Below are 13,511 nucleotides of genomic sequence, written 5' to 3' on the forward strand. Positions count from 1 at the left end.
CTGATGAAAGGTGTTATTATCTTCCTCAGCATGTCTTCATTTATGTATGTGAATGCTATTCTCATATTTGCATGCAGAGTATACATATTCAGTACCTCCTCACTTATGTGGTCAGCCGGAGATAGTCTGTTATTGATAATCACACATAAGTCCTTCTCTCTTTCTAATAAGTGTAGGATTTTACTTCCTAACGTATAATCCCAATCTGGTCTTTTTCCACTTTTACCAAACTTGATTACATGACCCGTCTCCACAATGAATTCCATTTGCCACATATAACTCCATTCATGAAGTTTAATTCTTCTTGTGTGTGTGTGTGTGTGTGTTTTCCAACATTTTACCCTGGCTGTGGCTTTTTAACCCCTCTGCCCACGATGACGCTTTGTAGTCATATGGGCGTGGCTACGACTATACTCAATGATGCATTTGTCATCATTTAAGCATGAAAATCTTCGTCAGAGAAAAAGTTTTCAGCCAATCGGCATCATTTTTGGAGGCGTCATAGTTCCTGCACTTCTCGTCAAAAGTAATGACTTGGCAACCTTGAGGCCTGAGACGCACGGCAGCCCGGACAGGTTGATTAGTTCCACAGCAGCTGTTGGGGGAGAAGGTAGCGCGCGGCGGGGCATGTAAATCATACTCTATTCACCCCCGTCCCAAGCACGCGTCATATTCCACAGTACCAATAGTGCTTGTGTTTACTTTTTGGGCACGCGGGGCATGTATATCATACTCTATTCACCCCCGTCCCAAGCACGCGTCATATTCCACAATACCAATAGTGCTTGTGTTTACTTTTTGGGCACTATTTTGATTAGATTTGGTGTTTGCAAGAGGGAATTAGGTTTTTGTGAATCATTCCTGGCCGTTATCAGCTGTTGGACCAATGAAGATTGTACTAGGACTACCCTGTTTTTCAGCATGTCCCAACAACTACACTCCCTCTACCCTGCACCCAATGTGAGTACTCAACCATCGAACAACAGTGACAGTGACTCAGGTGAATATAGTGTGCAATAGCTAGTGAGGAAGGACATGGTGAAACGTTATGCAGAGGGAGGCAGGAAACCGCCTGACGACACGGTGTTGTCTTGAATGAAATATTTGCCAAGGTGTTGATGAAGTCCTTGTTTTATGCGGACATATGGTGGATAGTGTTACTGTGCAACAGATAAGGGTATAGCGCAACGAATGTACATTATGAAATACTGGCTAGGGCAGGAGTCACGTACGCTTTACAGCCACGGCACGCCGTTGTCGGAAGGGGATAAAAAAGAGAAGGTTTATAGGGATACTTGATTTTATCATACTGTTATATTTATTCTGTATGCTTTTCGTGTGAAATAAAGCATAAGTGTTATAGTGATTAAGTTTATCGTATGCTCGTGTGGATGAATGTAAACACTGCACCACGTGCTTGTCAGAAAATATCATCTGCGATACCTTAGGTATCGCAGATGTGACATACAGAGCACGTTCATGTACTGTTGTGGTGAAATATACTGTATGTCTCATAAAATGATGGATTTGATCGTGTGTATTGTGAAATAACATCGCAAACACTGCAGTGTCTTCAGGTAAGGGAAACATCTGCTACACCTTAGCGCACAGGGAAGGGCCACATACTTGTACCTGTTGTGGTGTAATATACGGTGTATCTCATATATTGATAGATTTGGTTATGTTTTACGTGAAAGACAGTAAAAGACTGACCTAACTGCTCGTAAGAAAGATTTCGTCTTGTACATCTAAGATAGCACAAATGTAGTGACATGCAATGCGAGGTTAGGAATACATGCATTTATATTTTATTGGTGAAATATACTGTGTATCTTATATACTGATAGATTTGGCTATTATGTAAAAATAATGTGAAAGACTGACCCACAGGCTCGTAAGAAAGAGAATGTGACGTACACCTGAGCTAGCACAAAGGTAGTGAAATGCAACGTGAGATACGTGTGTAAATGGTGTAATATACTGTGTATCTCATAGTGATATATTTTGTTACGTGCTTATGTGAAAAGAAAGTGAAAGTGAACCATGTGATCGTCTGGAAATCATCGTCTGCTACACCTTACGACCCAGGTAGGGGACACGTAATTGACCTACAGAAGACGAGCATTTACATTTAATTAGTGTTCATGAGTGGTTTCTGAGAGGACTAAAAACAAAACAGAAGTAATTATATAAAGCAGTTGTTGGTATAAAACCAAAGAGAGCGTAGCTAGCAAGCATAAATGTGTTAGCGCGCTACGGGAAAATAATGTAAGTGAGCGTGTGGGAAAATACACTGTAGTTTTTTGCATTTTTCTTGAAAACTATGAGGCCTAGGATCACCGTTGTTGGCTCAAATGAATGCGAATAAATTCTGCATAGGATGATAAAATAAAAACAACAGTGCCGAAAAAAGTTCTTCGCTAAAGCTCCCCGAATAAAAAATTTGTTGTCTGTCAGAAATGGGTTTTACTTTTGCACTTATTACTCGAACACCATACCTCGTATCAAACTGAGACCCCCCCCCCTCATTCAAAAGCTAATAAAATTCTCTTTCGTTTGATGGTATAACATGTAGAGATTGATTAGTAAACATTCAACTTATGATGTTGGGAAGTGAAATCTATGATCCCAAATGTTTACTCCGAGGGCCCTAACATTCGTATAGTAGTTTTTTTGTGTTGTTGCTTATTGTATAGAACAAACACTGACAAATAAGAATACAGTATATGGGTTTTGTGGCAAAATAAATATGTTTGGGTGGTGAAAATAAGCCGAGAATACACATTTTTGGAGCGCTCAGCGGCCGGGGAGGAGGGGAGATAAGCCCGCGCATCACAGCACAGAAAACTTATGAAACTTATCTGTGCGGGAAGGGGTTAAAAAGGTGCAAGTGTCAGTGGTGACATACATTACAAAGTCAAGCTAAAGAAAACACCTTTCTATGCTTTACTTGATATGAAGTGGGAAATGAGAAAGCTTGGCTTGGAGGAGTGGCTGGTTAGGGTGGTTATGGCAATGTATGTGGGTGCTCACACCCAGGTGAGAGTGAATGGATATTTGAATGATGAGTTTTCCATGAATGTTGGTGTGCATCAGGGGTCAGTCTTGAGTCCCATGTTGTTTATCATGGTACTTGAAGCCCTTTCACGTGACTTTAGAAACGGACTCCCGTGGGAGTTGTTGTATGCTGATGATTTGGTGTTGATTGCAGAGAATGAAAGGGAGGCGGAGGAAAGGTTTAGGAAGTGGAGGGATGGTATGGGGCAAAAGGGTTTAAGGGTAAATGCAGATAAAACAAAAGTGATATCTAGGGCTGGTGGCGGTACTGTCAAAGACGAGGGAGAGTGGCCATGTGCAGTTTGCCACAAGGGCGTGGGAAGTAATTCCATCTTGTACGGTGTGTGTGATAAATGGGTGCATAAGAGATGTAGTGGTATCAGAGGTAGACTGCGAGATAATGCTGATTTTATGTGTACGGCGTGCCGGGGTGAGCAGGTGGAGATTGTCAGACGTGAAAGGATTGAACTTGCTGGTGAATCTCTTGAGTGTGTGGAAGAGTTTTGTTATTTGGGAGACATGTTGTGTGCTGGAGGTGGGGCTGGAGCTAGCTCTGTGGCTAGGGTGAGAAGTGGTTGGAAGAAGTTCAGGGAGCTCTTGCCTCTTCTGACATTGAAAGGGCTCTCCCTACGTGCTAAGGGGTCTTTGTATGCAGCATGTGTTAGGAGTGTAATGCTGTATGGCAGTGAGACCTGGGCAGTGAAGGAGGAAGACATTCGCCGGCTCAGACGTACAGAAATGACAATGATTAGGTGGATGTGCAGTGCGTCCCTGCGTCCAAGGCCTGGAGGGGCTGGGTTTACAATGGAAGAGTTGAGAGGTAGGATGGGACTGGAGTGTATTGGTGTTGTGATGAGGAGAGGTAGATTGAGGTGGTTTGGACATGTGGAGAGGATGGGGGATGATAATTGGGTGAGGAAGGTGAGAAGTGTTAATATTGGGGGTGGGGTTATGACGGGTAGACCGAGAAAGACATGGGACGAGGTCATTAAGTGTGACCTTAGGGTTAAGGGACTGAACAGGAAGGCTGCAATGAATCGTGCAGCATGGAGAGCCGCCATTAGGTGACCAAGGCTGATACATGCAAGCATGTTGGAGCCTTTAAAAAACGAACGAAAACGAACGAACAGGAGACCTCTGACTTAAAACAGATCATATGATGGTACTGTATTTAGGACTTTTGCAGCCAACCTCCCCTCACTTCTTTCCACCTCCACTCATGGTGTTTTTCTATGCAGCTCTTCCTGAAATTTGTATCTCGAAACACTTGTCCCACCTACACCACTGTAGATATTGACCTACAAACAGGCAAACCTATACTATATGCTCTTTCATCTCTTCAATTTAAAAACTTTGTGATGAAAAAAAAAAAAATGCACTTTTTCCAACATATGACGAAAACCCTAAACCTTAGCCAAATAATGACTAAGAGAGGTGCTGACTTTACATCAGACATACAGTACACAATCCCCAATGGTGATCTGAAGAATCCTGTGCTCTCTTATTTACTAAATGAATGACTGTACTCCTCTTCACCAAAAGTCAATTACTGTATACATGAGATACTAAAAACTTCCCACATAGTGTCATGGTCCTCTTATCAATTTTTCCACTATCCAAAGGACAAACTAACAAAGCAGAGAAGAAAATATTTATGTTAGAAAAAACTGACAAGATGAACACAGAAAAAGTAAAATACAGGGTAGTCAGAAAAAAAAAAAAAAAAATGTTACCAACTTAAAATTGTTGCAATTTCCAGGAAAATTATTATTATTATTATTTATTTTTTTTTTCCAGAATGAACCATAGCTGGCGCCTCAAATCTTAACCTACCAGCATCAATGGATCCAAATACTCGATATTCAGTGCAGGAGTGGGTCAAGATTGTCGAGGCCTATTTTGCGACAAAATCAACAATCCTCATTCAATGGCATTTTAGGAGGGGCTTTCCTGAAAGACATGCTCCTAGTAGACTCACCGTTAGGCGTCTCATCGCTACAAAGTTGAGAAATCAGGAGGATTCCATGTGAAACGTTGGGCAGGGTTATCACATCCTTCAATGTGTGTGTTGGAGCTGTGATTCAGAGATGTGACGCATGGAGTGAACATGTCATTAATTGCTGGACTGTGTTCAAAAACTGTGATGTGACTCAAGACAGACTGCTTCAAACAAAACTTTCATGCCTCTGTGGCAGTTTTCTTACAAAAACTTCAAAAAGTAACCACTCAGAATACTATGGTGTTCAATCAGAATTGGTAACATTTTTTTTGGACCACCCTGTATAATTAAAGATCCACCTCAGATAAAAGCAGAAATAGAGACGAGTAGACCACAATAACTTGCAGAGGATATAAAATGTTGACAATAAAAGCAATGGAATGACAACTTTAAGACGAAGTGAATGAAGATGGTAAGGAAGTAATTGGCAGAACAAGAATAAATACAACACTGTAAATGTGGGAGGTTCAGATGGAAGAACCTTAAAACCAACAGGTTAGAGCTGAACAAACTAGAAGAGACCAGTTAACCTACAACAGACTGATAAACACTGATGAGGACAAGGAGGATGAAAATAATGAAGATGAAAGAACTGCACTAGCAGATGGCACTAATGCTACCTTATTTGCTGGGGGCAAACTTTGGACTGTCTGTGACAGTTAGGAGTAATCCTTCTAACATAAACATAATGTTCCTCCTCAGGAACTAAAGTACCAATACCTCAAACATACACAGGTATTCAGACTAAGGGTTAGCTGAACCTCTCCATGAATATCACAACTTAAAAGGATGTATCAGCTTGCATGAAAGAAGCTAGTTCATTAAGATACTAACAAAGATGAAAAGAGGAAATTACCTTAAAAAAAAAAAAAAAAAAAAAAAAAAATCTGCATTCCAAGGTACACCTGGTATTAGGTTCATCTGGGTAAGTTGTTAGACAGTAAGTCATGTTAACAAGGCTAATTAGCTCAACTGTACTTTGTGTAATTATATAAGGTACACAAATTATGAATAAGCAATGCAGCAAGTGCTCTAAAAGATATACTGAATAGACTATTAGTACATCACAAACACAACTCATGAATAACATTTTCTATCAGTTTACACAACCTTTGCCAATATCGTCCATGAAGTTATTACAGTTATAAAAGTTTTAATATATATAATACAAACAAACATGAGTTAAAAATAACTTAAACCCACCTGCATTCTTGCTTGATGAATCCCTGTAAGTGCCATTGATGATGGCAAGCTCCATTAGCTGCCGTTTTTTTAGTTCATCCTCACCATCAGCCTGATTAGAGACAAATATTACAGCACAACAATAATATTAATAGTAAAACAGTATCATGCAAGTTTAGCATATTACTATTTAAGATAAGTAGCACAGTATTAGACAATATTTACATTGCAGTACCACTTTAAGATACATAAGTAGCTAAATGTAGTTTTTAGAGCAACTTGTCTTGGGGTGCACAAGTAACAATTTTAGCTAATAAGCAACACCTGCAGTCAGCCACAGAAATAATATTGTAAAGAAATCTGATTCCATTTACACAAATATAAAGCTTTGGCCCACACAAGTCTTGAGTCCAGTGAATGATGTACAGTACAGTAATAGTGTAACTGAGCAATGGTTAAAGTATCTAATACAACAGAGATGTGGCTGGCTTAAGAATTTAGAATAACAGTAAAAGTTATGTCCCAGCTGGCACAAGAGCAAGCCAATAACTGAAGCAGTAATGAAAACCAAAAATGCCTTAGAGGCATAAACTACCTCATTGTAGAGAATGAACATCCTTTGTAATTTGCTAATATCTACTACCTTCCCTTTTTTTGTTACTGTAATGACCATACTAAACAGAAAATGACTCACTGAAGGGACAAGGAGTTTGCGAATTTCCTCCATGGCCCGCTGAATCTTCATCTTGGCTCTGTTCTCCGTGTCTTCTACAGTGATCAGCACGTGCAGCTCCTCATTTAAGTGCTCCCAGTTTGGCTTCCCACGATTCTGTTCCTCCTGCATCAATCAAGACACAGAAGTGTTATCATTATAATGTTCTATGCTACAATACAGGTATACAGGATCCTACATGAGTTAAACAGTACATCTTCTGGATACACAGGTTCCACAGGTATGGAATCCATTAAGCAGTAAAAATAAGCTGGTACCAAGGAAATCTTTTGTGTAGAAAAAGTATGCTGCTTGCATGGTGATGCTTGGGAATGAGGACCTTGGCAGCTGAAACTACTCATGAAGCTAGTTTTTCTCATTTGTTTATTCCTCTTTATTGTTACTATTTTGTTTCCCCTCTTTCTCTAAACAGCAGATTATGCCCTTGGGTAGCATATGTAGTTTAGCTGGAGTCCTGACTGTGCAAGTTGGGACCACGTTGGAGGGTTGATTAACACATTATTTTCTTTATAATGAGATGTGGAACTCTGTGCACAGACTCTTGCATGGAACCACAAGTTAGCACTTTTAACCATTTATCCAAAGGATCTACTGTACTGTGTACAGAACCACAGTAATGTGTGTAGCTGAAGTGGCAAATTAAAAGCTTCCTTCACAATGTTGAGTGTAGGACTTTTCCATCCAGTACATCTTGAAACTCTTGGAACAAGAGGGTACATTTTTTCCCCTGGGAACAGTGCTGGAAAGTGGGCATGGTGTGAGGATTGAGGAGGTATTAGTAATATAGATAGTGATGTCTATCTATCTATCTCCCTATTGCCAGATGGCATAATCCCGTAAGGAGTGGCCATTTGACTCTGAGTTATTTGTTTTACGGGGAGGGGCACTAACCCTCCACCAACCCACTTGTTGACACGTAGGGAGCACGTATGGTTTGGTTATATGGTTACCACCCAGTGTTGTACATAGTTTCTTGGCTTAAAGGAAACCATTTGGCTTGTCACTCAATGTAAAGTCACCTGTAAAGGAAAGAAAAGTGACAAGAAGTGACAGGAAAGATGGGAGAAATAAGAAGAGAGGGGGTCAGGCACAGAAAAGAGTGATAAAGGGCAAGGAAGAAGTAGCCAGCACTATTGTACATCAAGTGAGTGGATGATGGTCACCACCACCTACCACTAGATAGTGGTGTGCCATGTATTAAGTACCGGATATATATAAGATGGATATATATATGCATACAGTGATTCACTACTAATTAAGGCTAAGACCTTACCTAGATTTAAACCTGGTCAACCCCCTAACGTTATTCATATAAATCTCAATAAGTTGTTATCAAATAACACCAGTAAAAATCAGCTAAAAGCTAATATCCGATATCCTGATAAGCTCCCAATTAAATATTTTTTAGAAGCATGTACAGTAGTAATCATATATATTTTATATCACCATACTTCCATCTGACATTCCTGATATTATTATCTTGCCTTGTACCTATAAAAAGAGGAAGTTCCATATCTGTTCCATATCCATCAATGACTTGCCTTAGTCAACTTTCCCATATGAACAATGGCTTTTGATTGTATCGTTTCTAAACGCTCCAACATGCTTGCATACGTTGGCTTTCGCTGCCTAATGGCACCTCTCCACCCTGCTCAATCTCTGGCAGCCTTCCTATTCAGTCCCTTATCCCTGAAGTTACACTCGATGACCTTGTCTCAGGTCTTTTTCGGTCTGCCTCTATCCAACATGCTTGCATACGTTGGCTTTCGCTGCCTAACGGCACCTCTCCACCCTGCTCAATCTCTGGCAGCCTTCCTATTCAGTCCCTTATCCCTGAAGTTACACTTGATGACCTTGTCTCAGGTCTTTTTCGGTCTGCCTCTAGCAGCCTAACCCCCAACATTCACACTTCTCACTTTCTGCACCCAACTGTCATCCTTCACCCTCTCCACGTGCCTAAACCATCTCAATCTACCCCTCCTCATCACAACATCAATACACTAAGTCCTATCCTGCCTTTCAACTCTTCACTCATAAACCTAGCACCCCCAGGCCTCGTATTCAAGAACACACTACACATCCATCTAATCACTGTCATTTCTCTATGTCTGAGCCTATGAATATCTTCTTCCTTTACTGTCCAGGTCTCACTACCATACAGCATTATACTCCTAACACATGCCGCATACAAAAATCCCACAGCACAGAAGGACAGCCCTCTCAAAGTCAGGAGAGGCAGCAGCTCACTCTCCTGATATTGAGAGGTCTTCCATTAAATACAGTACTACTTTGTGTCAAAATAATGAGGCGAACACAACTGGATAAATAACCCAGACCTAGATAACAAAATAAACATATAAATGGTGAGTAGTATAGTCATAAAAAAATAAAAATAAAGAGAGAAAACAGGCAACATCAACTGAGAAACTCAATAAGCTCTCAATTATCCATTGTAATTTTGCCAAGCCCTATGCCGCATAAAGTAAAATGCCATATACTGCATAGTACCCCATCATCAGTTCATCGGAGTCAAGCCAGATACTGTGTTACTGTGTCAACCCTTTATCCTAAAAAGGGTATGGGAAAGTGCTTCAAGGCACTGAGTCTTGGTGTTAATGTATCTTTAATGTTTGTGATGTGTTGTTTAAATGACACTGATGTATTGTGTGTTACACCAAGGATTTTGGATGCGTGTGTGTGTGTGTGTGTGTGTGTGTGTGTGTGTGTGTGTGTGTGTGTGTGTGTGTGGTAGGGGACTGTTGTTTATGGTGAGGTGTGGAATGTGATTGTGTTCTGCTGTCCAGTTTGTGAGAAGGGTCACTGTAGATTTGGCTGGGGCTATTCTGAGCCTGTTTGTGGTGTAACCATTCATTTAGTGTTGAGGTAAGCTTGGAGGATGTGTGCAGCTGTGTTTGTCCCAGTGGTGGTGACATCTACCGGAATACTACCTTTGAAAGCACCCCACTGATTGATGGACGGTATGGGTCATATCAATGGTGGATCTTTTGTGGCAAAAACGATTTTGTCTATAACTACACTCAATCCTCATAAATCGCGTGTTCATAAATCACGGATTCGTAAATCACGGCTAGGTGGCCATCAGACTGCCGGCGATTTAAATCATGAAAATCGCAGATCTAGGCACCCAAGTGGGCCTTTTCCGAGGAGAACCGTAAATGCGGCATTCAAACTGAAAATCGCGACCCAACAACCAATCACCACGCGTCCCTGGTGGCAAGTGTGGATACTAATGCCACCATGTTGTTGTTGTTCTTGTCCCGGCAGTCCGCACACTCCAGACCGTCACCATGGAGTACGAGAGTTAACTGCCTTTTCTGTCCAACTTCCCCCCGCTTCCTACCTGCCATGGCCCCTCCCGACCCCCTGATGATGTGCTCTAAGCAGTATAGTGTCAAGAAACTGCCGCAGTTGTTGTACAGTCAACGTTTGGAGCTCATTCGTCGTGTTGAGAGGGGAGAGAAGTTTTCAAAGCTGGTGAAAGAGTTTGAGAAGAACAAGTGCTGGGAGGTTCTAAATTCTTCCCAACACCACCCCACTCCATTCACTTAAGCAATTTCATCATAGGATTAAGGTGAGATCCCTTAACATGGCTTATTTCTATTTAATACATGCAATGAATATTTCTAAATTTGTATGTTTGTGTTTGATGGTGCCTAGATAGGTGTAGGTAGGGTGCTGTGGGGGCGGGTTGGCCAAAGTCCAGACCCAAATTAATTTTTCACAAAAAGAGTTATTATTCATAAATCACGGAATTCATAAATCACGGCAGTGGTCCAGACCCAAATTGCCGTGATTTACGAGGATTGAGTGTAATTAAGTTGTTGGATTCAAGGTGTCTAACTATGTGCTTATTAGTTATAATTTTAAATACTTTACCAAGAGAAGATGTGATAGCTATTGGTCTGTAATGAGTGGGATCAGAGGAACTTCTTTGCTTTGGAACTGGGTGGATATTAGCTTCTTTCCATGAATCTGGGAATGAAGATGTATATATGCACAGTCTGAATAATTTAGCTAGAAAAGAGGCAAGTTCTTGGGAACAGTTTTTAAAAACAATTGGAGATATTCCATCTGGGCCTGGAGCTTTGTTGGTTGATAATTGTAAAGAATGGATTTTACATATCTAGTGTATATATATATATATATATAGATAGATAGATAGATAGATAGATAGATAAATAGAAAGATAGATATAGATATAAATATATAGACAGATAGATAGATATAGATAAATATAAATATAGATATAGATATAAATATAGATATAAATATAATATATATATATATATATATATATATATATATATATATATATATATATACAGTAAGCCCTTCATAAGTCAAACTATATGGGGCTCTTGGGTAGGCTGACTTACCAAATTTTCCGACTAACCAGAAATAATTGAAAAAAATATATATCACCCCATGGTAAAAAATTATGTAATTACTTGTTTATTTACACTAAACTGACAAAGCATTTATAAAGCAATAAAAATAAACAATAAAAAATTGGTGCATACCATAGGCTAGGCTAGGCTAGGAGATTGCATAGGTGGAGGGGTGTGTCACTATAATTACGTACAGTTCTGCACTTGTTTACCTCACCCGACAATCAATTAAACACAAATGTAACACTTGGAATATAATAAACTATAATGCAGCAATTCGAATACAAGACACTAAAATGTAACCTTTGGAATAACACTAAGTCACACCTCGATCAGAGTTCGACTTACCACAAATTCTGCCTTCTGCAGGGTCGACTCATCAAGGTCTTACTGTATATATATGCAGTAATCCCCATACTATTCACACGCCCACTTTCCGGACAATGTGGGCCAGGACCTTCGGAAGGCAAAAATGGCCAAAAAATGAAAAAAATCCCCCCAAAATCCAAATTAGTTTCCACCTGTTATTTGAAATTGCCGCGCGGTGCTGAACAGCTGTTTACACCATGGCCTCTTCACCCCTTCCTTCCTCCCCCCTCCCCTGTCAGGGTTGCCATTTGGTAGTTTTCATTACCAAATGTGGGCCAATTTGGTAATGAAAAATTCGTTTGGTACTGAATCAGAATAATGCATTACCAAACGGATTTTTCACATGTAGGAGGATACACAGGATGGAGATGGTGGATTGCTTGCTCTACCTGATTAATCTGGTAGCCTACATAGCATGAAAATAATCAACATGCTGTTAATTATAAGTAGAGTAATTGCATGTATTTCCACTTGTATATATAAATAGTGAAGAATAAATGCTAGCTTTACGAATTTGGTAATGAAAAGTTAAATTTGGTAATGAAAACTGAGGAGTTTGGTAATGTGGCCATTGCAATCTGGCAACTCTTGTTTCCCTCTCACCAACAGTTACTGACTAACTTCGATCGCGAGTAGATGCTTCAGTGGATGCTACACGTGCTTGTATTTTGTGAATAAACAGTGAATAAACTGCAATACCTCGCCACTAGACCACACGGGAATTTACAGTGTTGTGCAGTGTTAAGAAATTAGAATTTAGAGTGCAAAGGATTAACTATGAAGCGCAAGCTTGTGGTTGAAACTGGCATGGTGCAATTAACAGAATGTGCAGTGTTAAACAATTATAATTCACAGTGCAAAGAATTACTGTAAGTGTAGCACACCACTGGATTACTGTACGTGCTTCAAGAGCATTTTCACCACTGCCAAAGCCTCAGAGAAGGCGGCCACAGAAATGCTGTAAGTACCCTGCCTGAGGTACAGTCACTTCTAATTCCTCATTCTTTGGTTCCTTTTCATTTATTTCATGCTTTATGTCCATTACTGGTGTGAATAGGGTCTTAAATAGGTTTAAATAGGTGCTATGCATATCCAGTAGGGAGTTATTTAGGTGGCTTTCAAAGTTAGGTTGGGTTAGGGTCCTTTAAGTACAAGTCCAGGAGGCTGGGGCCCACTATCCGGACAGGACCACTTTCCGGACATGCCTTTGGCTCTGTTACGTCGGGTAGTACACACACACACACACACACACACACACACACACACACACACACACACACACACAATATATCTATCTATCTATAGCCCGACGCCCTGATCCCGCAAAGGGTGGCTGCAGACAAAACGCCTCCAAGTCGCTCTGTCACCCACCATTTGACTACCCTCCCCCCAACTCACCCCCCCCTCCCTCATATACCTCTCAACTCCATCCCTCCACCTCATCCTCGGTCTACCTCTCCCTCTCCCTCCCTCCACCTCACCTACATACACCCTCTTAGTCAGTCTTTCATTCTCCATTCTCTTCACATGTCCAAACTACCTCAATGTATTTCTCCTAATCTTCTCAACCAAATCCACATCCACCCCACAGCGTTCCTTCACTTCTTCATTCGTCAACCTGTCCCTCCACATCACTCCACATGCTCCTCTCAAGTAACTCATTTCCACTGCTCTCACTCTTGACTTGTTCCCCTCTTGCAAGGTCCATGCCTCATTTCCATACGTCAGGGTAGAGATCACAATACTATCATGCAGTGACTTC

The 13,511-nt window shown here is 40.6% G+C and overlaps 1 protein-coding gene across 3 annotated transcripts in view; it reads right to left on the reverse strand.

Annotated features, from left to right (window-relative positions):
* Nucleotides 1–13,511, reverse strand: part of how (protein held out wings) — a 321,877-nt gene that overhangs the window by 24,410 nt on the left and 283,956 nt on the right. For all 3 annotated transcript variants that reach the window (XR_013896083.1, XM_080267233.1, XM_080267232.1), the window contains exons 4-5: nt 6,933–7,076; nt 6,260–6,350 (exon numbers count right to left, since the gene is read on the reverse strand). Coding sequence is in view for 2 of the 3 variants with exons in the window: in XM_080267233.1 (XP_080123359.1) it covers nt 6,260–6,350; nt 6,933–7,076 (235 nt within the window). In the remaining variant the exon portion in view is untranslated. The remainder of the gene's footprint in view (nt 1–6,259; nt 6,351–6,932; nt 7,077–13,511) is intronic.

Source organism: Coenobita brevimanus, chromosome 23 (assembly GCF_032717465.1).
Source record: "Coenobita brevimanus isolate Jiangsu-jjx chromosome 23, ASM3271746v2, whole genome shotgun sequence".
NCBI lineage: Eukaryota > Metazoa > Arthropoda > Malacostraca > Decapoda > Coenobitidae > Coenobita > Coenobita brevimanus.